Source organism: Drosophila santomea, chromosome 3L (assembly GCF_016746245.2).
Source record: "Drosophila santomea strain STO CAGO 1482 chromosome 3L, Prin_Dsan_1.1, whole genome shotgun sequence".
In the NCBI taxonomy this organism is placed as follows: Eukaryota; Metazoa; Arthropoda; class Insecta; order Diptera; family Drosophilidae; genus Drosophila; species Drosophila santomea.
In genome coordinates this window covers 1,336,287-1,360,729 of record NC_053018.2, presented here as the reverse complement: position 1 = coordinate 1,360,729, position 24,443 = coordinate 1,336,287, and the positions used below count along the sequence as shown (strand labels likewise).

Genomic DNA, 24,443 nt, shown 5'->3' with positions numbered 1-24,443 from the left:
TGGAAACTAAATCAAGAAAGTGTCACACCCAAAGTGGAATAGAAAAATGAGGAGGATGGAGGAGGTGGAGGATGACAAGGGAGCCTCCAAATCGTTTAAGACAACTACAAAACATAGTTCAGATGAAATTATACCCGAATGTTTCCAAATCAGTAGTCTGAATACAGAACACCTATAAAAAAAACCAAATAATCAAGTTAACGATGGAATCATTAAGATATATCCATCAAAAATATGTGATTGCAGCATATTACAAACATGTTCCAAATCATTCCATGTGAATTGTGCGGTGTCGAAACTTTGAAATACAAATGAATATAAAGCAAGCACTGAATCCCAATTGAAAGCACCCCCAATCAACAGAAGTTTCCAGAACTCGATCAAACGTCTTGTTAATCATAATTTACCTCATAGATCCATTAATTAACTCGAGGAAAACGAGTTCAAGGAACTTATCATCAGTGGAAACCAAAATGAAAACCATGATTCTGCAGCCAGTTCCGCAGAAAGTTGATTTGAAATATTATTTCAACAGAAAGCCGAATTGTTTTGTAATAAATTGCCAATCACTCAGTGGCCATTTGGAGGAAACCACCGCCACAGCCCAGTACAGCACACCCACTCGATTACAGTCCATGGAAGACATGGAAGACCCTCTTCGTCACGGCATCAAGTATAGAACATTATTAAGTGATCCCTAGCCTAATGGGGATGGCGGTGATTTTGGCGATCTTGTTTGTTTACCTGCCCGGCCATTGAAATAAACTCTCGTGCAATCCTCCGAAAATAGAATCACTTTTCCATTGCCAGGCGAAGGCATCGCGGCATCGGAGGGCCACAGAAACAACCGGGCAATGCAAATATGTACATATAATCAAAGTTTTCGGGGGCACACGACGCCGCCGATGACGTGGCGCTAACGTCACCGATCCCCTCACGCGCTAAAATATATTTATTTATTATTTTTGTGTGGGAATTATTTTTGTGGTTTCTGGCTTTGTGGCTGTGGGATCTCAGTGGCTGCATCATCGCCACCTCAGTGACGTCACTTGGATCGCTCAACTGGTCGTTTGCCCGTCCTGCATCCCTTTCCAACCCACACAGATCTGTCTGCAGATCAGTGGGTGGTAATCACATTTCTACGAAGCACTCGGCTGCCAGTGCAGATTCTCTCGATGACCTGGTTGATGGACTAGGAGCTGGCTCCTCTGTGCGATTGTGTTTTCGCCTGCTCCACGCGGCTTTATTTATTTGTATTTATCGGGAATTGCGCCTTCTTTTCGACCAACGCCCCCACATAAGGCGAACAAATGAGTCCATAGCTTATCCATAGAGTTATAGTTGGTCCATAGGTGGTTCCCCTGGGACGCGCTTTTGATGTTGGCGCGGTCCAATCGACAAACTGGCCATGTCTTCTTTATGTTGTGATCAGGTTGTTGGGATAAACACTATGATCTCTCAGGGAAAAGCCAAACAAGTGTTTCTTCTGCTTAGAAGTTTTACTGATCAAACAGGAGGAAAGTAATAAAAATGTTTAATTTTGTGCGCCGTTCGTGGGGATGATGAATAGGTATTAAATCTTTGTCCAGCTCATTATACCCATTATTTGAATTAAATTAATGCCAAAGGAACGTTCTACTTGTCAAAGATTTCATGTACATATGTATATAGTATTTGCTGATTGCCAGCAATGGGAATCGAGTATTTAATCCGCCAATTGGTGATCAGATTTCCATGTTATGCGGCCCAAGTGATGACGGCAGATCTCAACAACTGCTGACTGGACTGCTGTCAGGTCATTAAAGCATATTTAATCGATTCCATATCAACATTTCCACTCTGCCAGGTGGTGAGATGTAAACTCAGCACTTGCTCTCGCTCACCTCTGACCCATTGGCTCCATCCCGAGCACGGGATTTGTTGTTCAACCCATCGATACGACGATTATGGGCTGATTATGGACGCGCCAAATTCCCAGCGGAAAGTTCCTCGCTTCCTCGCATATCACATGCTGGAACGTAGCGCACTCCTCGTTCCACTCGCTGCTCCAACATTGCTGATTGACGTCGACAAATTGTACGAAAGCCGTTAATTGGCATTTCAAGATTTTCAGCAATTTCATAAAATTTTACGCCTATCATGTGTCGGCCAATTGACGTCCGTCTGGCTGTTCGACTATTCGACTCTTTGACTCTTTCACTGTTCGCCGGACTGGCCATTGTTTGTTTTCATAAACACCGATAACTTATTTTCGAAAACGTATTTTGAATTATTAAGTTGCCATTCCCGTGCTCGTGACGCAGCTCGCGCTGATGGCCTGCGAGAAACGGTTGCCAAATGCCAGGAGCATCTCCTTCTTGTACTCTGATTTTTGCCTGATTTTCAAATTTTCAAATTTCATTCAGCATTCCGCTGGCCGGTGCAAATCCACAAATCAACGTGCTAAAAACAGCCTCATCGCGATTTGGTCTTGTTCACACCTCGCCCGATGACTATAAAAACACAATGAACATTGGGCATTCAGTGGGCGTGCTTGTATTTTGAGCAAACAGTCGTTAAAAAACGCCGCAGGATATATTCGAGTCATCGAGATTTGAGTTTAATGTTTTTTTTTAAAGAATGGAAAATTGGAATGTGAAGTGTAAAAACATTGACTTGTTTTACGGGTCGTAATATGTTTATTTTATACTTTCATTATACGGAATCCGATTTGTGTACTTTTGCTATCTTTCAAGCTCTTCGCTTTCTTAAAGTTACTAAAAATATTCTTTTTTTCATTACAGGTTTAATTGTCTTCTATTTGGAGGGAGAAAAGCTGCTGAAGCGACGCTACAACCAAAACATACCACAATCACTATTTGATCCAAAAATAAAATAAATTAAATCTTTAAATATAATGCCTTGTGTTTGATATTTCAAGGATTATAAGGAATCTTTTATTTTTGGGAAACAGGAAACAGCACTTTCCGCTGTTTATAGCATAGTTTTGTGCGCAACCACTTGTTGAGCAATATCAAAGTGTTGCATACTTTTAGATGCACTCAATAACATATGAGCCTATTTTGAAAACTAATTCTGAGACATAGGTGGCGCTAGCGTTGGCTACATTTTAGGAAGCATTAATTAACTGCATATTTTTAGGGGGTTAGGAAATAGTTCAGTGAAATTGCAGTTTAATATTGCCTACTTTTAGGTGTTGCCAGTTTACATGAAAAAAAAACAATTTTTATACACAACAGGCGATCATAATGCAAATAGCAAGTTGATGCTGAGTTTCGGTTGCAGGACAGCCTAGCGATCGCCTTCTGGAGCTGAGAAAGCTCTTTTTTTCTATCTAAAGATCTCTAGATGAAGCTTTTATGATTCGGGTCGCCTGGTCTAAAACTAACAAATGCGGGACTAGCTAGAAACGGGCAATCGCATTGTTCTTTTGATCGTGATACGAGAATAACAAATCAGAAATGAAAAAATAATTCATTACCTTGTGATTTTGATGACGTGTTGAAAATTATCATCCGATCAGTTGGTTTAATCGTTTTACGCCTGCTACATGTTGGTTGATGTTGGTATGATGTATGATATTCAACTTTTAAGATCGATGAATTATTGTCTGTTTATCATAATCTAAGTGCACTTAGAACGCCAGTGCAACATATGTATGTATGTGGATTTTACACTAAAGTTGAAAGCCAAGGAATTTTATGGCTTTAGTTTCGAATTTCCCACATCAGAAATGGGAGTTTGGGCCATGAAAATATCGTCATAGGGATTGTGCAGCTTTTGACTTTCGCGGTCGTATTGTGAGCCAATGGCCCACAGCGACTCCAGATCGTATTCCTCGCGAGCACTGGGTGAAAATATGTGCAGGGCAATGTTGCCTAAATAAAAATGGAACGTGTTATAGTAGAGACGCCTGAATCTGCATGCACGGCAATACCCACCCAAGTCCATGGCCATCCAATCCCGGCTCTTATCGCCCTCGATGCGTGGCAGAATGTCACCCTTGGTGCGCTTAATCTTAAACATTCGGCGCACGAACTCCGCCGTGGTCAGCATGTGCCGGTAACTGCGTCCACTGCAGACCACCAGGTGGTCCACATACTTCAGGTTTTCCGGCACGTAGCAGACGAATATATCGTCCACATTTTCCTTTCGTAGCAGCTCAACCAAGTCCTCAACATCAAAAACTCCGCGAACTCCACCTGCAAAGGGAAACAACGCCTTAAATCGAAACTCTCCCTGGACGGTTCTCAACTTACGCTTTAAATTTAGGCCGTAATACTGATCCGGCTCCACTTCCTGCTCTGGAAGTTCCTGCTCCAGATTGCGCGCTTCCTCCACATCAAAAATCTCCGTGGCCTCCTCATCACGGAATATTTTGTACTTGTTCTGCACGCCGGCAACCAAAGTCTTTGCGGGATTACCTTCGACTTCCTGGCCCTTGGCTGGCTGTTGTGGCGGCTTTGTAAACTCGTGGTGGAAGCAACGCAGGACAGGCACACTCAGGCGTCTGTCGTGAACCAGGCGGAACACGCGGGTCAGCATTTTGCTTGGGTTTATGTTGTTATTAATTAATTGGGTAACAGTTGTTTATTCGATATTTTCGACTTTACTCGATAGTCTGGTTACCGATAAGCGATTACAGCATTGGTATTTATAGTATTTATAAGCATTATTTCTTCTTATTGGAATTTTGGTGTCGATTTAAAATATTTAATTTAAATGAATTTTATGAGATTGAAAGAAAGTTCTTATATTTGCTATTGACCGTTCTGTATGAGATATATTTCACTGAAACTTCATTAAGTACAAAATTCCGAATATGAAATATAGTAAATATAATTAGGCATCTTAGGCTTTAAAACTGTTAGAAAGACCTACCTTCAGTGTCTCTAATTGGACTCTCTTCAGAACGACAATACCGCTGGCTATTGCTATAAATGTAAACTGTGGAATGAAAACCTAAGCTTTAGTAGCTTAAATTTTAGATAACTTATATTTTGTATTATTAAAACTTGTTTTTCTGTGCAAGCTCTTTAGTTTTTGAATAGTGTCAGGAGGCGCATCACTGAAAGCTGTGTTCATTGCTTTTCGCCGCCTGGTCACTCTAGTTGCTGGTGAGAAAATCGATAGTAGTGACGACTATAACAGAATTATGAAGTAGGACACAGTGTTTGACGGATAAATAAATAAATATTATTACCATAAAAGAATAATATTTAATGGCAATAATATAGTGATGTGCAATCGAGCTATCGCTTAGTATCGGACCGAAAATACCGATAGTGTTTTGCAAGCTCAAATATTCGATACATCGTTACTGTCGTGAGTTGTCCAGCTCTAGTTCTGCTCTGAAATTAACCAGCCGCCTGATAACCAAATTAAAAGTTATTAAATCGCCACAAATCGCAGCAAAGTGTTCACAATGAGCGAGCAGAAAACGAGTGGGAGTGGGTCAGCGGTCACGGCCCGTCTGCAAATCGAGGCGGAGTACAAGGACAAAGGACCGCAATGGCATCGCTTTTACAAGGTAATTGGCAACAACAACTGCGACTGCACTGAAAACTGGTTAGAAAAAACTGGATAAACGATTGCGGCACAGCTCCAGTCGCCAAGGACTCGCCACGGATGCGGAGTACACACCTTCCCAGAGCTCCTTGGCGGTCCGATTTCCACGAAAATGTGATGAGTGCGCAAAAGGCTTCTGCAGATGCCTCCACCACCAACACAACTGCATCGGCGAGCTTTATGTGTGTGTGTGTGTGTTGTGTGCCAGCGGTGTTGTTGTTGCTGTTGCTTTAACAGCCAGGCTTTGGCCAAAAACAAAAACCACTGAAAAAGAATGTACAAACAGAATCTCACCAACACACACACGCGCACACCTGCTGCACTTTACTTTGCATTCTCCATCAAACGTGTGTGTGTGTGTGCGTGTGTAGTGGCCTGTATTTGGCTTATTTATGCTTGCTATTTTGCTATATGCATGTACATACTTAAGTACCTTTCCCCAAAAACGGTTTCCTTCGACTATCAATAGAGCGCTTGAGCTATTCCGCGAATTCTCGTTTGGCCAAATCAAATTGGAGGCGATTTCTGGGAAGCTCGTTGTGCTTGTGATTGCCGTCCCCCAAAAACAAAATACAAATCGTGGAGGGGCGACAGTGCTCTCCACTGAAGAACTCCTCTAACGCACACACACACAGACACACACTCGTACGGGAGCAGGAGAGAGAGGCTCACGCACACAGGGGCACAAAGGGCATGCGTCTGGTTTTTTGAGTCTCGCTTTGGGCTGCTTCTGGTTGCCTGTCGGAATTGGAGTCGGAATCCTCTCCTTGCCCCTCCTCCTTCTCCGCCGTTCCTCGTTCTTTATGGCCAGTTCCGGCGAACTGTGTCTTCAGCTGCTGCTGCTCCTCCTCTGTTTCTCTGTTCCTCTGGCAGCGCTTCCACTCACTTGAATTGGGATTTCAGGGAATTCCACTCCGCAGTTAGGATGACACAGTAGATGGCAGTGTGTACAAATGTACAAATATCTCGTTTCTGGACCCGCTCCTCGGCATCCTCGTTCGTCATCCTTTTATGCTCGTGCCGAGGATAATCTAATTTTCCAGCTAACTGGAAAGCAGCCCGCAATTGTGCGTCGAAACTGGCTGGAAAAACAGCTAGCAGCCATTTCCACTGAAATACAGTGCGACTTGACTAAGTCGATCATGTTGGGTAAATCCAAATTCCAGCCAACGTTCCTTCGAAATAGTCTTTCAATTGAAAGTTGCTCATCAACTCAAAAAAGGGTTTTTAGTTTGAATCCAATTTCCGGAATATCAAATCATCTAAGTGACTGAATTTTATTTCTTTCTTAGTATGTAAACATTGACTCATTTTTGTGGTTTTCAAAAAGCTGATCCATGTCGAAACATTAAATTTTTATGAATGAAATAAGAATGTGCGACCTACCCCAATTTTAACTTTAAATACTTTTAGCTACGCATCGTCATACATTCTTCTTAAGAAATTTATAATCTATTAAAGACACTTATCTCTCTTTATTTAAAAATTCCCAAAAACACATTCTTCTAAGAATTTATAAGTGACCTTAAATATTATTATCAATTAGTAAAATAGAATATAAACTAATTGGCAATTCATTTTGTGCCTATTAATTCTCCTTTGTGATTAAATGCTGTGCCTTCTGAACCCAAGAGAAACATATCTTTTTAAACATTTTAAACTTCAAATGTGCTTTACGTTTGCGTTACGCTAGCCCACCATAGGGGAGTTGGACTGTAGCCAAAAACGCAATGACGCATTAGGATGGGATCGTATTGTTTTGCTATGCTTCTTGCGCACTTTATGTTTAATCATTTCCATTGAACGCATTGCGTTACACTAGGTCTTCTGCCGCCCATCCCATCTCCCTGCCTATCAGCTTACATCTAGCGCCTTCTCGATCCATTCATTCCGACGTCATCCCACCCAACCTTCTCCGCCTCATTATGACAACCTCCGTGGACTGTGACGATGCCTCTCCACCCCGATACCCTGCCAGAGGGTACTCAAATCCTGACCAGACGTTGGCATCAACAGGTGACTGTTCTAGGAACAGTCGCCCGACTTCTTCGCATTTTTGAGCTATAAAACTCATTCTTAGTGTGTGAGATAGGGTATGTCGCATTCGTCTTGGCCAAGTGGTCTTCATCCATCGCAGCAATTATGCTCTGCGTGCATGCAATGTTTTTGTTACTGTTTCTCGATTTTTCTCGAGCGTTGCAAGGTAAAGCAGAAACATAATAATAAAACCGATTGCACGACACGCTTTGGAAACCCAAGCCCCCGAGATTTCGCCACTCCGTTTAGAAGGGTCACCTGGATAGCCAACGAGCATAAAAAACAAAACAGTGTGTAGCTGGCAAACGACCCAAGACTTGATGTTCAATGGAGCTGAAGAACTGTTTTCTCTTCATTAGAAGGAATCCCATTGCTATTGCGGCGGAATTAAACATTTACATGTATGGATATACATACATAAGGTTCGGCCTGATTGTTGATTTCATATTTCATAGCCAGCTTGACGTTGTACAAATAATTCCACTCTATACACACATAAGCACCCTGAAAGTCTTTATCATGGGCAAACATTTAAATAAAATAGCTTAATAATCTGCGCGTATGCTCACGTGACTTGTTGATTATCGGACGACAAATAAGTGATTGTAAAAATAGTATTGAATTGAGAAGTTCCGAGAAACATTAAGTGCAACCACAATTTTCTGTACGTTTCTAAGGAATTATCAGAAGTGCCGATTGCCAATAGAGGGTTTGCTCTCTGAAAAGCTCCCTTATCGGTCATTGGCCTTGCTCAGATCTGGAGATTACGTAAGATTATGACTCTTCAAAGTTATTTCATAGCAGCTCGACTGCATAATTTGCAACTGATTCATTTTTGAAACATGACGTACTGCCACTTAACAACTGATTCTCGAGCTGCAATCAACGCGAGCTGATGGCTAACCATATTAAATCGCTCTTTCTGCTGGTTACTCATCACCATCACCATCACCGCATGCATGTGATTTAACTTTGAGCCGAATTTGAGGAGCACTTGACGTCGCCAGGTTGGCGCCATTGACCTTGTACCCGGTTCGGTAGTCGGATTTGATGTCCGACGGTTCGATTGCCCGGTGGGCACTTTCAGCTGCGCCAGCGATTCTCCTTTCATGTGGCTGATAAAGCGGCACCGGTCATGCCCAAGATAATGCCATTACCAACAGCCTGCGTTGCCCACATTGCTTGGCTAATTAGTCACACCCGCTATGTGGGCTATTCGTACCCTCCCAGTGTGATACCTCATATACATGTTTCTACAATCGCTGCAATCGCAGGGTTTGCCAACCCGGAGGAGCCATCGTCGGTGCGCCAAGTGGTGAATCACTGCCAAAGGGGCAACCCCCATGACAATAGAAATTCGATTTATGTTTTGCAAGCCCATTTATTGACACATTCGTTTTTATTTTCCTACATTTAGTTTGCGAGTCAGTCAAGCAAATGTATCGTTTTAAAACAAATTATTATCAGAGCATTATGAGTCTGAACGTTTTCCATTTCTCGGAAAACACCAATACTCGAAACGATCGTAAAAGGCTTTATTGCGCTTCAAAAAGTTTCTCAGTTTGAATGGCTTTATAAGAAAACTTTGATATTGGTTCTAACAATGCAATTCAGTACTTTTTTTTATTTGTTGACCACTATTTGCTGTTTGCTCTTCCATCGAAGAATGCGTTGAGTCATTTCACGTATACATTTTTAATTAGTTTGGACTTAATGTCTTTAAAACTACCAAAAATGATTGAGTAACTAACGTTACTACGTTTTTTTTTCTAAAAGGAAGATAATTTTAGGGCTTTCTTTATATCATCGAAAGGCCAGAAATAAAATGTTGTTTTCTATATTTTAGTGGGACATTATAGTGGTTGTCTTGAGCGCTTAGGTAAACCGCGCAAATCTAACAAAATCCCACGATTTAGCGCCTGCAAATTGACTGATAACTTGGCAGTAAAACGACCGAATGTTAATTCCTCCTCAACCTTTGTTGTAATGGGCAATTTCGATTGTACTAATCGCTTCTTTCGGAATTCCAGGAAATTTGTGAGATCTGCGACAGGGAGGCGAAGGAGAAGCAGTTCAGCACCTCGGAATCGGAACGTCACACCAACCGCGGCCTGAATCGCTATCGGGATGTGAATCCGTACGACCATTCCCGCATTGTTCTGAAGCGCGGCAGCGTGGACTACATCAATGCGAACCTGGTTCAGGTGGGTCACGTTTTTAATGCACACTCTGGCCCCTAACTTAATACGTATTGCAATCAACCGATATTTATCAGCTGGAGCGCGCCGATCGCCAGTACATCCTGACGCAAGGACCGCTGGTGGACACAGTGGGTCACTTCTGGCTGATGGTATGGGAGCAGAAGTCCCGGGCGATTCTCATGCTCAACAAGCTGATGGAGAAGAAACAGATCAAGTGCCACCTCTACTGGCCCAACGAGATGGGAGCCGACAAGGCCCTGAAGCTCCCCCACGTTAAACTCACCGTGGAGCTAGTTCGTCTCGAGACTTACCAGAACTTTGTGCGGCGATGGTTCAAGTGAGTATCTCATTTATAAACTTTCAATATATATAAACTAATTGGCATTGACTGCTTTCTAGGCTAACCGATCTCGAAACTCAGCAGAGCCGTGAAGTGATGCAGTTCCACTACACCACATGGCCGGACTTTGGCATTCCCAGCTCGCCGAATGCATTCCTTAAGTTCTTGCAGCAGGTTCGCGACTCTGGCTGCCTCAGCCGCGACGTGGGTCCGGCCGTGGTGCACTGCAGTGCCGGAATTGGGCGGTCGGGCACCTTCTGCCTGGTGGACTGCTGCCTGGTCCTGATCGACAAGTACGGAGAGTGCAATGTGTCCAAGGTGCTCTGCGAGCTGCGCAGCTACCGCATGGGCCTCATTCAGACCGCCGACCAGCTGGACTTCTCCTACCAGGCGATCATCGAGGGCATCAAAAAGCTGCACGATCCCGTATGTATGCGCGACCAGCGGTCGGCGTTTGGGAGCCAAACTTGGGGGCTGCCAAGCGCCGCCGTACACATTGCACATCGCTTTCCCCACTGGGGGTCACAGAAATCTCTAGGCTTATATGTGTCACAGAGTCACTAGAATTCTACTCAATCTTTACATTGATAATGGAATTATGATTCATTTAGATAAATTTCTTAAATTTTTTTGTTTTTTAAAATGTGATCTAGTATCAGATTAATTAGACCTTTTTAATTGAAGTGAAGATGACACCACTAGTTTTAGTTGGCCTGAGATTTCTGTGGCAGCCCTGATTATTATCTAAGACTAATGAAATCTTTTACTCCCGCTTTAGACCTTTCTGGACGCTGAAGAACCCATCATTAGCAACGACACAGAGACACACACACTGGATGAGCTGCCGCCGCCGTTGCCGCCACGCATCCAATCGCTTAACCTGCCACTGGCCCCCAATTCCGGCGGCATACTTTCGCTTAATATGCGCGCCGCCCAGGCTAATGGCGCTGAGAGTATCGGCAAAGAGCTGAGCAAGGACGCCCTGAACAACTTCATTAACCAGCACGATATGATCCACGATGCCGAGGTGGCCGACAGCCGTCCCTTGCCGCCATTACCCGTGAGAGCTTTCAACGAGTCGGACAGCGAGGAGGATTACTTGCTGGATGACGACGACGAGGACGACACAGATGAGGACGAGGAGTACGAGACCATTAACGAGCACGATGCCGATCCAGTTAATGGCCCCGTGCCCGCAACAACACAGCCACATGCCGACGATGTCAATGCCAACAACGAGAAGCCAGCGGTGCCAGTCGATGAGCAGCACAAGGCGAACGGCATCGATCCAATTCCAGGCCAACTCCCAGCCAGGTAATAATCTAGCCGAAAAGTACAACTGAAAGTCAAGTTGAATTAAATTTGAAGCATTGGCAATCCTTCTAATCCCCTCCCAATTTATACATTTCAGTCCCGAGAACGAGCTGAAGCGGCGAAAACGCAACGAATACCAGGCCAGCCTGGAGCAGAAGGTCAACGACATCAAGCGGAAGCAGCGGGAGAACGAGGACAACCAGCTGGCGGCAAAGAAACGAAGGTCATTACTCACATATTTCGCCGCTGGTGTTGTGGTGAGCGTGATCTGCGCCTACGCATACACGAAGCTAGGTTAAGTGCCCCGTAGCCACTAAGTAGTCGTAGACCAGTAGTAGCAATAGCTGTATGACGTATTTAGTTGCCGTAGGAGACCGATTCCTCCCCTGATTCCTCCACCCTACTTCCAAACTCCGATCCCCACCAACTCGTCAGCCTGGCCTGGCATTTAATGCGGGCACGAATCAAGGACGACGTGTCAGGGATCGGAGAGGATCAGGGATCGGACGGAATCGCATCGCAATCGCACACGAGTTGCGGATGGCGGATGGCGGATTGAGCTGAACGAACGAATGATACACGATGCATAAATATTAGGGAATTTTTTATATACGAAATACAAGAAGGAAAACAAACGAAACAAGAGAAACAAAACAAGCAACTAAACTAACGAAAATCGGGTAGAAATCACGTCAAATGTAGATTTTGCGCAATAGACTGACATTTTAGAACAAATTTATTTTCTACACTCTAAAAATGGATTGATAACAGATTGATAACCAGATCCCCCAAACGAGCCCCTCACCAAATGCAAAGCTCACCTTACTTGCTCGCTATGCAGTATATGATTACGAATTATTATGAATATCATAACTACCAATGTTTCAAGCACCTTACATCCCACTACACGCTTCACTTGTTGTTGTACAGCAATTTCTTATAGCATACGACCTATGTATATTTATTTATGAAGATTAATGAGAAACAACCACTTGTTGTAGTACATACATGGCAAAAATATAAAGTGCAGCAATGTGCCAAAAAGAAACGAATCGGAGAATTGTACGAAGTCCTATACGACTCTTAATTTTACTTTGCCTCCCGCCCCCAACTAACTATGAATTGTTGTGTTTAAAAACCCTTCCCCTGCCCCTAAGAAAGAGCACTTTATTAATGAATCGAAATTCAGCGCCATTAAAGCAATAACTTATGGATAAACAAAATAGCACGATGTACACCTATATCTCGTTTAACGCTTTCAACGAGTTAACGAGTAGTAATCAAAATTGTTCATCGACCTCACACTTTCCGTCAGATCCGAAATCAAAATAAAGTGATTCTTTTCGAAATTGTAACCGTGGACTTGGCTAGTTGCAAATCAAACTAAATTAAAATCGTTTTACTAAGTCGCTAAGCGAAGTATAGGTGTATGATTTAATTATAATCCAGGTTTTGCCCTAGCGAAATCATTTTGTATTAAAAAACGAGAAGGAAGAAGAAGGCGAAAGACTATTCAATGGTTTTTCCAGTAGAGTAAGTGTGTGCAGTCCCAATCCCAAGAAACATATTTATATAAACGTGTAGCGTGAGAGGACGCAAATATTTTTTATATGTGTAACCCACAATTTAACGAAAATTCAAGTAACCACCCACGAATACGAGGCACTGCGAAACCATACGAAATCGGATGAGCCAAGGAGGATAACTAATAAAGGAAAATACATATTTATATTAAGTATAATTAACGGAAACAACATGAACAATACCTATAGTAATGCCTAGTTAACTGAACGTCGGCTAAGTACACCAACCACACACACACACACTGACAACAAATCCAACCCAACACAGTACTATATATTATGCCTATGAGAAGGAAATGAGGAGCAAGAGAAAGTATTCAAATAAAGCTATACATTTAAGACATGAAAACTGCGAACCGCTTGATCCTGGCCTATTCCTTGCTGTCTGTCATTCATAACAACATTTTCCATCTCTTTGTTTGCAGACGCGAGAACCGACACAAAAAGTCCAAGACAAAGTAACGGCACAGCCCATCCAGTCCAGCACCAATACAAAGAAACAAATTAAACATATCATTTTGCATTACTGTAGCTTCTAATGCCAAAATAAACATTTTTTAAAATTACAAACCAAGTTCAAAGTCTATCGTTCATTTATCGATTATATATCGACCAGTGAAGCTGTTACGCAACAGCGACGTCACCATTAACAGAATGTTAGATCTAGTGTGACCGAAATTTAAAATATACTGCATTGAGAAAATGTTTTTTAAAGGTGCACAGGTATTTCATAAACTGTTGAGTTTCTGAATTCAAATAAAAATTGTTATTCGTCCCATTACCGCTAGTTGCTTTCTTTAAACTCCATCCATAATTATAAGCACATTAGCTGTTTAGTATATTTGGGTGCCGCAGTCTGGCAGCACTGCCGTTGACTAACAGAACTAGCTGCGTTCGATAACTGTGGCACTGCAGAAAAAAAAAAACGTGCGCACGTTGTTTGATTTCTGATTTTGTTTTTACTGGAAAACTTAGTGAAAATATGGTCAGCAAAGCGCAAAAAGAGGTGCAATGCGACCACTGCGGCACAAGCCAAGGTGCGAAAAGCGTTTTTTCAGGTCAGAAGGTGTTCCTGGGCAGGAAAATTACAGATGTACTAGAGACCATCACACACAGAAGCGTGAGTTGGAAAAGGCGGCATTCTGATTTCCCAATCTTATCCCAAATCATCTCGCCGCCTTTCAGATCCCATCATCCTTGCCCATCAAGATATGCTTCGTCTGCACCTCCACATTCATGTCCAGCGCGGCACTAATCGAGAAGGTCCGCGAGACGGTGGATAGGATTCAGGCCCAGCCCGCCAAGAACAGCAAGGCGGCAGAAAAGGAGGAGCAACCGGCGCAGGAAAGAGAAAAGAAGGCGGTTAAGGTGCCAAAGAAGAACACCACCATCCGTCAGCGCAGCAAATCCATAGCGGCCATTCCGGCGAGCTTTATTAACACAGAAATAGAGATCAATAATGCTTCGCCGAAGAAACTCGATAAGACCCCCAAAAAGCACCTATCTCGACTTTTAGAGGACAATCTCAACGATTCCGTGAAGCTGACGCCCGCCAAAGAGGTGTCGTCCACCAAGAAGGTTTTCCTTAATCTCTTTGGCAATGGCGACAATGATGCCATCGAAGTCCTAACCGAGAGCGAGGAAGAGGAGGCCTCGGATAAAGGCCCTATCACCATTAACACAAACAACTTCCAGTGTGCAGAGTGCGCATTTCACACAAAATATCCCAAACCCTACAAGGAGCACCTGCAGAAGGAACATGGCCTCCAAAGGCCTCGCATATACTCCTGTACCTTGTGTATTAAGACATTTGGAGTGCTTAAGACCTTGAAAACCCATTTACGGGACGCTCACTCACGTACTTTTGAAACCGAAGCTGGGGCCAAGGCTAAAGCGAAGGAAAACAAGGAAAAGGAGCCGGAGGGCAAGAAGAAACCTGAGAAAAAGGCAAAGGAGCCCAAGGTTGTGAGTCAGAGCAAAAAGCCAAAAGAAGGAAAGACCAAAGGGAAAAAGACAGAGGAGACCAAATCTAGGAATGGAACCAAGGCAGCTGAGGACGAAGCCGAAGTGAACAACGAAAACGGTGCGGACGCAGACAGTGACAACGCAGACATCACCCAGGCACCCAAAATCGCATCCTTTAAAGCCCTAAATGAGTCTTTAATGAAGAAAAGGATGTTAGAGAACGTGATGGACTCGGATTACACATTTGCCATCAATGGATCCAGTGCCTCCACTCCCAGGGCAGATTCGATTAATTTTCAGTGCGACATTTGCGACGTCGAGCTGACGACCGCCAAGCAGATGCAGGACCACATGAAGACCGCCCACGGCGTTGAAAAGCCAAAGATATTCAAGTGCCACGTCTGCGAGAAAGGTCTGGCCACCAAACAGTCACTGAAAACGCACATGACTCTACACAACGAAGGTGCTGAAGTGTCGAATACCAGCAAGCGAAAGATTCTGCAGGAAGAGGATGAGGACGTGGACATTCTGGGTACGACTCAGAGGGAAAACACCGCCCAGAATAATGAAGGACCTAAGCAGTCACTGCACACCCCTGGTACTAAAGTCGCAAAGTCCGGCAGCCGAAAGATTCTGCAAGAAGAGGATGAGGTCGTGGAAATTCTGGACGCTTTTGAGAGTAACAACACTGCGGACGATGATGACGGACCCACAGAAGAAAAGATTATACGACCTAAGAACGAGGTCGATGGGGGCATGATTGCACCTCGGTCGCCAGCTAAGAAGGCTAAGAAGGGCAATACCAGTCAGGCAGATCTTTCTGTGTCCTCAATCAATGGCAATACACCTTCAAAGACACAAAAACGAAAGAAACAAGACAAATCTGAGGACACGCTACCCGCATCTGATGTAGACGTAGTGGAGGAAATAAACTACAACGTGAAGCCTCACAAAAAGGCACGCCTGGAGTCCATTGGTGACTCAACCGCCGACGAGTCCACCCTGAGCTGCGACCAGTGCGGGAAGTTCGCCAAATCGCGTCAACGCTTAGACTCGCACATTGAGAAAAAGCACGCCTCCCAACTAAAGTGTACTCTATGCAGGGAAATCTACAAGAACCAAATAGATTACGTGGCTCACTTTTCGGACTGTGGCTCCGAAAGTGGACTGCCGTGCGGCGTAGCCAATTGCAAGAAGGTCTTCACGGAGGCCAACTACCTCTGCTCCCACCTGCGCAAGCGCCACCAGTTGCACTAGACTCCCTTTATTTGTTTATTATTATCATTTCCTTCTTGACCAATTTAGTTTTACGTTAGCTTATTGCTTAGGTAAGTATCATTACATTTCTTTTAATATCCAATGGCTATCTATATATAAAGTTCATAAAAGCCGAGAAAAAATTGCAATTTATAACAAGGTTACTTCATAAATTTTTAAATGTTATTAATGTTTTTTAAGTTCAATTCATAAAGTGCTATAACACGAGTTTAATTTGATTTTTAAGACTATCATGGAACACCCCGTAAGTACTCACCAAGAGTATATAACTTAGTTTGACCGTAAAAACAATTTTGTACTGAACGATAAACTGTTAATAAAAAATGGCAAATAGCTACGACATTTTACATGTTTCAATCCCAGCAGAAGAAGAATATGCCTCTTCTTCTAAGTTCACTTATACATTTATTTGTCATATTCCCGAAACAAAAACAAAACTATAATAACGTTCACGCGGAAACCATGGGCGATTCACTCGCCGGGGAGAACAGTAGGAGTGAAGACAATACAGATGTTAAATCAGAGGAAGCATGAATTCTCCACGGGAGTTCAAGAACGAGGCAGAGGTGAAAAACAAATTGTCTAGTTACACTTTTCTACTTAATGTAAACGATGATATTGATGATGATATGATCATGAAGACGCCACTTTGCCGTGAATCTCTGCCTGGGCCACCTTCATTACATCGAGGGCCCCGCGCTTGATCAAGTCCTCCGCCAGCGTCTTGCCCAACTGGTTGGCCTTCTCGTAGATCCCCCGACTGTGACAGGCGTGCTGGTACAGACCGCAGAACAGGTTTTGCACATCCTCAATGAGCACCGAGTGCTGCGGCGTCGGCTGCTCCTCGTCGGCGTAGTCGAACATTTGGACCGTTTTCTGCAGGAACGGGCACTTGGCAGGGGCTGTGTTTCCGTTTCCGTTGTTCTTAGCTGGCGCCTCTAGACCGCTGCCCTGATGCATTGCCGCGAAGGGACACTTGGAGGAAGTGGCCACATTATCCACTTCATCGCCAAGGCTGCTGGCATTACTGGCTCTGCTGCTCGGTGGCGTGGGCAGAATGGAAGCTGGTGCCCCTGCCACACCGCCAGTCACTGGACACTTTCCAGCTTGGGCGAAGGACACCTTGATATCGTTGTTAACGTACGGACACTCGCCCATGAAGTCCTGTCCCACGGGCATCTGAAGTGGACAGTGAGCAGTTGTGGCCGATTCACTTCCAATACCACTCTTGGCGCTGAAGGAATCCCCGGACTCTGCATGCGCTACTGGACATTTGGCAGGCGCCTTTGCCTGATTGTGGGGCACTGGACACTGGCCCATCACATCCTGACCGCCCATTAAACGAAGAGGACACTGACGGGGAGTAGTATTCGCATTGCTGGTATCCGCATCGCCACCTCCAACTCCGGAAGATCCCACAGCATTGTTGTTGCTCAGCACTGGGCAGTGGCTAGCCAGATCCGAGAGCTGATCGACAGTGTAACTGGAGAGAGCTTCGCAGGCAGCCGCATCCTCGCAGATCACTGGAGGGCTACCTTGCTGGCGCGGACTGCTGGAATTCGAGTCCGAACCGGAACTGTCGTTGCCATTTCTGGCACGCTTCGTGGCGGGGGGAGAATCGCAGCTGCTGCTGTTCTCCTCCTGCAACTGGCTGGCTTCCTCCTGGGCGCCTCTTTTCCGTTGCTCCCCCTCCAATTTTTGTTCATTTAAGGCACATGCCAGGTGGTTCCGTATCTCTATGGCACCATCCAGACTCCAAACTGCACCGGTGAGGGAGAGTCCCACCTCCTGGCTGTTTCCATTCAAGGGCTCGCCCTTTAAAATACTCCAAACTGCCACTGGGGCGGAGCAGCCACCTCCCAAAGTCTTGAGGAAGCTTCGTTCTGCTAGGATGCGGCACGTTGTATTCAGGCACATAAGTTTCTGCAGCATGGCCAGCACTTGGTCGTCATTAGCCCGGCACTCCACGGCCAGGGCTCCTTGGCCAACGGCGTAGAGCAAATCGGTCGGCTCCAGCACCTGGCTAATGCGACTCATCCAGCCCATTCTCACCAAGCCGGCCTGAGCGAGAATGATGCCGGAAAACTTGGAATCGGCGGCATCCAGCTTGGCCAGTCGAGTATTTAGATTTCCACGGATGTCGCACACAGTCAAATGGGGATACATCCTACGGATCTGCGCAGTGCGACGAAGAGAGGAGGTTCCTGTGGGTAAGCGAAATAGATTAATAATTTTAATTACAATTTACCAATGTTTATCACACCCACCAATCACACTGCCCTGTGGAAGCGAGGCTATCGTGTGGCCCTTGAAGTTCTCCCGCAGAACCAGCGCATCCCGCGCATCTTCTCGCTCCAGAACGGCTCCGATGGCCATTCCTGTTGGCAGGGCTGTGGGCAGATCCTTGAGCGAGTGCACCACAAAGTCAACGCCTCCGTTGCGCAGCGCATCCTCGAGGTCGCGGGTGAACAGGCTCTTCTCGCCAATCTTAGGAAGTGAAACGTTCAGCACACGATCGCCAAATGTGGACATGGTATCTGTAAAAAAACAATTATAGTGGATGAAGCGGTTTGCTGATAAGGCACTTCACTTATCTTACTAAATATTTAAGTTTGATAGGCGATATCTTCATTACTTGACCCCTTCTGAACCCTCTTAAATGGTGCACACTAAACACGACATCATGGATCGATTATCTAGGATGGCGTTCCACTAATTGCAGTTGGTTATGTCATCGTCACCTGATAAGGAACCCAGTAGCACCCAACAGGCTCCCCACTTTATGACAGCAATCAAGCGAGACATGCAAACGGAATACGTATGAATATCTCCCCAACTTCCCCTTTTCCATTATGGACACGCAACGATAATGTCTTTTCCAAATGTTTTGCTTATCGGAGCGGGAATAGAATTTGAATAAAAGTGTATATCAAAGAAGGAAATTGCGTGCGAGGCGTTGAATAAAACACTTGCCAAATTGCATTTTAATGAAATATGGATAGGGCAAGTGAACTTCAATCGATTTAAAGAGATTAAGGTGGTGCTAGTCATGATAAAGCCACATCGGTTGACTCATCGTGGGTGCTTCTAAATGTATTTCCAAAAACCGGTCAATCTTATCGGGTTCAGAGGTACTCAACATGCCTGTATGAATAAAATTTCAACACATTTCCCATCTATGTCGACAGAAAGTGCGACCCTTATCAAATATTTTACGGCGATCAGATAGACCGATGGATTTTTTATCATTTTAGCCAAACAAAAAATCTCACGTAATGTTGTATGGCCAAACACTCACTACTTGGTAACTCAATGGTGCTGATTATTTACCCGCCACTGTATGTTTGTAAGTGTGTGTGTTTTAACATTTTTTGGCATTCCCTAATTTCGAGAGCAACAACAACAGCACTAGCCATTGACATTGAGCAAACTTCGGCAAATGGCACGTGAGCGGGAAAGAGAAGGCGAAAGAGCGAGAGAGGCGGGAAGATAGAGAAGCCTATATGCTAAAGATGATCGTATGCAATCCTATTTAAACGGTCGTAACATTTGTTTTGACCACTATCAGAGTGAGCGACCACTATCAGCATGGCTCCTGCTGGAAATTTCACCAGTCATGCTTCGCTTCCAGTTTCCAAACCTCCATGTGCAGCATGACTGAGCTGTTTGCATGTACATACATATGTAGATGTGTATGTAAGTACTTTCAACTCCCTTCCAGTTTGCTAATCATGAGTTTCCAATTCCCCTTCCAGCCGGTGCCCCAATATTTATCAACCCCGACTTTCACTTACGGATCTCGAATTTCTGCTTGGGATATAGCTTCTGCAGGCGGCCGATGACATGTTTGGTCTGAATCAGTGCGAGCTGCAAAGAGGGGGGAGAGTGTTTAATTGTTTAATAAAGTGCCTATTAAATGCTAAATGCAAATGGACCGAGAGTAGGAGAGAGTGGGTCACTTAGCTTGCAAATAAGTCAAGTAATTTTAAATTGAAATGCCAGCAGCACACAGGTGGCCTTCACTTCAAGCACGATCAAAGGTGGCTCAGAGCAATTAACACAAAAATTATTAAAAGGCCCAGCTTAAAATCAAGTTTTCAAATGGGGATCATACAAAAAACCACTACAGTACGGTCTCGATAGTAAAATATATATTTTTGTTTTTTCAGTTAGATCGGTCACTCGGTTAGTTTACTTTTCGAAAGTGCACTGTATTAGTTTGGCCCCTCACTCTCTCTCTCTCCCTCGTTTCCTCTCATTCTGCAAAAGTGCGTGCTGTTGCTATAGCGAATTGTGTAACACTAACCAAAAGCAGAGCAAGTACAACAACTGCAACAACACCACGCGGAGAGCAACAAGTCTTGCATAAAAGAGGGGGGAGACGAGAGAGAAAGAGAGAGCCACCAAAATGTGATTGAAATTCAAATGCAGCACTTCCAATTCGAATTCCAAGCGGATGTAGTATGCACATATTTTAGTTCTCGACGACTTTAACACACTTACCTCACTCTTTCGCGATCCAACGCGTATAACCTTTTCCTTCGCCGACATTATAGGCGCTCTAAAGTTTTGCTAATAAGTGTTGCACAACAATTGTTTATGCTGGGTTATTTGTTCGATGTTCGTTATTCCTGTTGTTGTTGCAAAGTGAAAGTGTGTGTGAGAAGGACAGCTTTCGGGGTCACGTTGGCAGCCAAAAGAGGGGGGAGTGCGAAGTTGAGGGCCCGGATGAACGATAAAAGATGAATGAAAACGTAAATGCACGCACTATTCAAGACACATTTTTGAGTTATTGTCGCGTTGGCTTTGTACTAATCGGCAGATAATCCCAAGATCTTTCCAAATTTTTAGCTGCTGGCCGATACTACGACCGAGCAAAGAGCGAAAAGTGAATGACAAGTGTGACCACGGGCGAACCGTTAAAATATACGCGGAACGGCTGACAGGGTTGCCGAGTTATGAGCACAGTTTGTGACTGAAGCCACATTTTTAAATATACTAAACGTGACCAAAAATCCCCGATTTTATAAATAGTACAAATTACGAAATTAGTTTGTTACATTATGAGTAAAAGCTTACTTACAACTGTATAACATTTAATTTCTTAATTGCTTTACTTAAATGTTTAGCTTTCAATACCAAAACTACCAATACCACATTGTGGTAATCATGTAACCCTGACAACTCTGGAGTTGATAGGCAATCGCTCGCGCCAGAACCTATCGTTCTCAGCTGTTTGGAAGCAAAACAAAGGGGAAATGTTTCTGGTAAGAATAATAAATAAATACTAAAAAGATGCAAACTAATAAAGTGCTTAACTCTCCAGTTTATCAGCCGTCCCACGCGGACGCTGGGCAACCGGATGCAGTCGGTGCGCGAGCGGTTGGGTCCGGACTTGGCCGATCAACTGGACGCTCTCCATCGGAATGTGATGAGGACTGGACTGGTGTCCACACAGGAGCTGGAGGAGGCGTTCCGCAAGACGCGCGACATGGACCACAACCCGAACCGGTTGAATCTGCTCTGGCTGCTGGGTATCGTCTTCTTTATCATGGTGGCCACTCCTGTCTTCTTTGAGACCATTTCCTTTCTGCTCGGAGTACGTTGCTTTCTGCCCAACAACTACTTGGTCTGGGAGGCTACTAGGCCCATTAGCGACTGCGAGTTTTGTAAAGGAGTGAGGGCGCCCCTGATCCTTGCGAATCTCACCATGGAGGAGTTCGCACCTCACGCGTACTCCTCGATGCCCATCATCGTGAAGAGGGCGGTGGCGCACTGGCCAGCCCAAAAACACCTCAGCTTTGCCTTCATCAAAGAACTGTACGACAGCGTTCCGGGAGGTATGGACTCTGATTGCCAGTTTCTTCACTTCAACTCCGATCTCAAGTCGCTGAAGCAAGTGTTTTCCATGTCCGAGGAGCGTTCAAATCTTACTCAGGGAGTGCCCTGGTTCGTTGGCTGGAGTGTCTGCCAGCCTGCTGTGCTAGCGGAGCTCAGAAAGCTGTACCCCCGCCCACATTTTCTGCCTGTCGATGCTGAAATGCCTCACACGGATTTCATTTTAATGGGCTACGAGCAAGGAGCTGTAATGCATGTGAGTAACAACTAAATATTAACAGAAATTAAGCCTAATCTCTCAATTCTTATAGCTTGATTACATTCCACGCCTGATGTGGCAAGCCCAGTTAAGTGGCAACAAAAGCTGGTTTCTGGCCCCTGCTCCTGAATGTGACCACCAGTGTCAGCCCTTCTCCTTCTATGTGGAGCCCGGAGATGCTGTGTTGGTCGACACACGCATCTGGTACCATGCTAATACCATCCCAAAGGGCCAGTTTTCGCTCACCGTTCAGTCGGAATATGGATGAGTGCCAGCTTGTAATTCTGATAATCAGAATGGAATAAACTGAAACATCAGAAGGTATAAACTGCCTATTAAGATCTCGCTAAAGTTACTCAAGACCTTAAAATATTGTGGTAAACTAACAAAATAGTGCTAGTAGAAATAAAATTCTATATGTGTTTCATAAAGATGTTAAACACAAATGTATGCAATGTATGTTGTTTTCAAAATTAAACTGCCACCTCAGATGTAATCGATTTTCGATAGTTTCGGCGCAAGCCATTTAAACGAAGTTATCAAAGGAATAGGGAAGCGTAAACAATAAAAATGGAAACAAATGTAGATTTTAGCAGAATTTCCTCCAAGTTGTACAAAAAATACGCCCAACATGTGAGGAACCTAAAGGACGTGTGCGTTTCCAAGACGGTGATGAAACCAGGGGCCTTCTTTGACAGCCTGCAGCAGATGATGGATGAGGAGGCGGCAGCCACCACGCCCCCGAGGGATCTGACCTCGGTAGCCGACTATGCGGAGCTCTTTAAGACCTTGGATGAGTACCCGGCCAACCTGCAGAAGATACCCAAGAAGCGGGAGCTACAACGCACCAACTCGACATTCCTGCGAGGAGCAGACGAGTCGGTAGCCATGGGCATTAACACCTCCAACGTTTCTCTCAGTCTGACGCGTCTGGAGGAGCAGCGCAGTGCCGTGGAAGTGTACAATGACTTTAAGGGTTTCCAGCGGAAGCTGGCCAAGATCTACGACGAGGCTGCAGCACTGGACACCACAGAATCCATTTACAAGCAGAAGCTGATGCAGCTTCATGGGTTCGCGCAGCAGGTGGAAAAGCTTATGCCAACTGGCGGGGAGTCTCCGCCAGATGCTTTTACACCTGAGCATCAGGAAAAGCTTTTGACCATCGCCGCCAGCATGGAGCAGCTCAACTACATGCGCTCCAACAGCCTCCACCTGCCCGATGCCAGTGAGATACTGGCCAGCGGGAGTCTGGCCGCCCGCCTGGAGATGTTCGTGGAGGTGCTTACCTACACCCTCCTCCAAGTGAGCAGCTACAACATGGCGATGATTTGATGATCTCGCATAGAGAACTTTACATAGAAATCAAATTTTATTTAAAAATGTTAAACGGTATGATAATAAATGCTATAAAGGGACGAGCTAGGGGGAGTCCTCGCTGGCATACTGCTCCTCCTGTGAACTTCTCATGTGGCCTACGGTGTCGTAGAGAGCCACCAGCTTGCGAACGAAGCTCCCAAGGTGCTCCACGCGATGCCTATAGGCCAGACAGCCTTCCAGAGCGCTGTATGCCTCCTCGGGCTGGTCACTGCTGGACATGAGGACCTTAAAGTTCTCCAGGATCTTGGACAGGGCCATCTCAGCCTCCGGCCTGAGGTTATACATCTTCTGGGTCTCCGACAAAGCCACATTCTGACTCAGCGCCTTGCTGTTGGACTCGATGTGGAGCAAGGTGTTGTTCGACCGCTCCATTATCTCGTCTATCTTGGCCAACTGGCGATTCGTGGTCTGCCGGTTGGCGGCTGCAATTGGGAGCAATAAATAGCCATCGTAGCACTTGTAATGGTGGTTTAGAGATATAGTTACCCAATCCCGCCAACATTTTGTCCACAGCGTCTGACATTTCGAATTTTCAGTGTTTTGCTAAAAAATTAAAGTGACCGTTTCTGAGAGGCTAAAACACACAAGGCTTTTCAAAACAATCGAAAGGCCAACGTTTCTATCGAAATTTAAATTTGACCGCCAGCACCAAACCACTCGTTTACTTCTTTGGATAGTTAATT

The 24,443-nt window shown here is 44.8% G+C and overlaps 8 protein-coding genes and 1 long non-coding RNA gene across 12 annotated transcripts in view; 5 read left to right on the top strand and 4 right to left on the bottom strand.

Annotated features, from left to right (window-relative positions):
* The window catches only part of LOC120447902 (protein rhomboid), a 37,188-nt gene extending 33,584 nt beyond the window's left edge, over positions 1-3,604 (bottom strand). The window contains exon 1 of one of the 2 annotated variants that reach the window (XM_039629546.1): positions 3,482-3,604. The gene's annotated coding sequence lies outside the window, so the exon portion shown is untranslated. The remainder of the gene's footprint in view (positions 1-3,481) is intronic. The other variant, XM_039629547.1, reaches the window with a different exon arrangement.
* Positions 3,478-4,621, bottom strand: LOC120447903 (uncharacterized protein K12H4.2). The gene is made up of 3 exons (XM_039629549.1): positions 4,260-4,621; positions 3,942-4,202; positions 3,478-3,878 (listed from the first exon to the last, which is right to left on the bottom strand). Exons 1-3 carry the CDS (start codon positions 4,543-4,545, stop codon positions 3,700-3,702), a joined length of 726 nt encoding a protein of 241 aa, XP_039485483.1. The 5' UTR covers positions 4,546-4,621; the 3' UTR covers positions 3,478-3,699.
* A 693-nt stretch (positions 4,622-5,314) lies between these two features.
* Positions 5,315-13,617, top strand: LOC120447901 (tyrosine-protein phosphatase non-receptor type 61F). Of its 2 annotated transcripts, XM_039629544.2 has the most exons (7): positions 5,315-5,530; positions 9,636-9,809; positions 9,881-10,143; positions 10,206-10,572; positions 10,925-11,460; positions 11,558-11,683; positions 13,469-13,617. In XM_039629544.2, the coding sequence occupies exons 1-7, from the start codon at positions 5,426-5,428 to the stop codon at positions 13,503-13,505; spliced, it is 1,608 nt and encodes a 535-aa protein (XP_039485478.1). In that variant the 5' UTR covers positions 5,315-5,425; the 3' UTR covers positions 13,506-13,617. The 2 variants fall into 2 exon arrangements, with proteins under 2 accessions (XP_039485478.1, XP_039485477.1); XM_039629543.2 differs by lacking the exon at positions 13,469-13,617 and having other exon boundaries at positions 11,558-12,683.
* Positions 13,618-13,930: 313 nt separating this feature from the next.
* On the top strand, positions 13,931-16,626 carry LOC120447447 (zinc finger protein CG2199). Its single transcript, XM_039628806.1, has 2 exons — positions 13,931-14,163; positions 14,229-16,626. Exons 1-2 carry the CDS (start codon positions 14,026-14,028, stop codon positions 16,263-16,265), a joined length of 2,175 nt encoding a protein of 724 aa, XP_039484740.1. The 5' UTR covers positions 13,931-14,025; the 3' UTR covers positions 16,266-16,626.
* Positions 16,627-16,674: 48 nt separating this feature from the next.
* LOC120447448 lies at positions 16,675-21,200 on the bottom strand. Its single transcript, XM_039628807.2, has 4 exons — positions 20,790-21,200; positions 20,081-20,153; positions 18,554-18,823; positions 16,675-18,490 (listed from the first exon to the last, which is right to left on the bottom strand). Exons 1-4 carry the CDS (start codon positions 20,835-20,837, stop codon positions 16,920-16,922), a joined length of 1,962 nt encoding a protein of 653 aa, XP_039484741.1. The 5' UTR covers positions 20,838-21,200; the 3' UTR covers positions 16,675-16,919.
* LOC120447452 lies at positions 18,889-20,175 on the top strand. Of its 2 annotated transcripts, XR_005616042.1 has the most exons (4): positions 18,889-19,417; positions 19,541-19,632; positions 19,693-19,982; positions 20,042-20,175. It is a non-coding gene; the product is annotated as an uncharacterized LOC120447452 (long non-coding RNA). The 2 variants fall into 2 exon arrangements; XR_005616041.1 differs by having other exon boundaries at positions 18,889-19,632.
* A 215-nt stretch (positions 21,201-21,415) lies between the features above and the next one.
* On the top strand, positions 21,416-22,788 carry LOC120447449. Its single transcript, XM_039628808.1, has 3 exons — positions 21,416-21,553; positions 21,613-22,380; positions 22,436-22,788. The coding sequence occupies exons 1-3, from the start codon at positions 21,545-21,547 to the stop codon at positions 22,649-22,651; spliced, it is 993 nt and encodes a 330-aa protein (XP_039484742.1). The 5' UTR covers positions 21,416-21,544; the 3' UTR covers positions 22,652-22,788.
* Positions 22,789-22,823: 35 nt separating this feature from the next.
* Positions 22,824-23,798, top strand: LOC120447450 (augmin complex subunit msd5). The gene has a single exon (XM_039628809.1). The coding sequence runs from the start codon at positions 22,954-22,956 to the stop codon at positions 23,713-23,715; it is 762 nt and encodes a 253-aa protein (XP_039484743.1). The 5' UTR covers positions 22,824-22,953; the 3' UTR covers positions 23,716-23,798.
* Positions 23,734-24,380, bottom strand: LOC120447451 (augmin complex subunit msd1). The gene is made up of 2 exons (XM_039628810.1): positions 24,247-24,380; positions 23,734-24,182 (listed from the first exon to the last, which is right to left on the bottom strand). The coding sequence occupies exons 1-2, from the start codon at positions 24,281-24,283 to the stop codon at positions 23,803-23,805; spliced, it is 417 nt and encodes a 138-aa protein (XP_039484744.1). The 5' UTR covers positions 24,284-24,380; the 3' UTR covers positions 23,734-23,802.
* Positions 24,381-24,443: the final 63 nt, after the last annotated feature.

Coding starts and splice junctions, on each gene's coding strand:
- LOC120447903 (XM_039629549.1), bottom strand. CDS start 4,545: ATGCTGACCCGCGTGTTCCGCCTGGTTCACGACAGACGCCTGAGTGTG. Junction 4,203..4,259: donor TTACGGCCTAAATTTAAAGC/GTAAGTTGAGAA, acceptor TTCCCTTTGCAG/GTGGAGTTCGCGGAGTTTTT. Junction 3,879..3,941: donor TTGGATGGCCATGGACTTGG/GTGGGTATTGCC, acceptor ATTTTTATTTAG/GCAACATTGCCCTGCACATA.
- LOC120447901 (XM_039629543.2), top strand. CDS start 5,426: ATGAGCGAGCAGAAAACGAGTGGGAGTGGGTCAGCGGTCACGGCCCGT. Junction 10,573..10,924: donor TCAAAAAGCTGCACGATCCC/GTATGTATGCGC, acceptor CTCCCGCTTTAG/ACCTTTCTGGACGCTGAAGA. Junction 11,461..11,557: donor CCAGGCCAACTCCCAGCCAG/GTAATAATCTAG, acceptor TATACATTTCAG/TCCCGAGAACGAGCTGAAGC.
- LOC120447447 (XM_039628806.1), top strand. CDS start 14,026: ATGGTCAGCAAAGCGCAAAAAGAGGTGCAATGCGACCACTGCGGCACA. Junction 14,164..14,228: donor AGACCATCACACACAGAAGC/GTGAGTTGGAAA, acceptor GCCGCCTTTCAG/ATCCCATCATCCTTGCCCAT.
- LOC120447448 (XM_039628807.2), bottom strand. CDS start 20,837: ATGTCGGCGAAGGAAAAGGTTATACGCGTTGGATCGCGAAAGAGTGAG. Junction 20,154..20,789: donor TTGGATCGCGAAAGAGTGAG/GTAAGTGTGTTA, acceptor CCCTCTTTGCAG/CTCGCACTGATTCAGACCAA. Junction 18,491..18,553: donor TCCACAGGGCAGTGTGATTG/GTGGGTGTGATA, acceptor GCTTACCCACAG/GAACCTCCTCTCTTCGTCGC.
- LOC120447449 (XM_039628808.1), top strand. Junction 22,381..22,435: donor AGCAAGGAGCTGTAATGCAT/GTGAGTAACAAC, acceptor CAATTCTTATAG/CTTGATTACATTCCACGCCT.
- LOC120447450 (XM_039628809.1), top strand. CDS start 22,954: ATGGAAACAAATGTAGATTTTAGCAGAATTTCCTCCAAGTTGTACAAA.
- LOC120447451 (XM_039628810.1), bottom strand. CDS start 24,283: ATGTCAGACGCTGTGGACAAAATGTTGGCGGGATTGG. Junction 24,183..24,246: donor CAAAATGTTGGCGGGATTGG/GTAACTATATCT, acceptor TCCCAATTGCAG/CCGCCAACCGGCAGACCACG.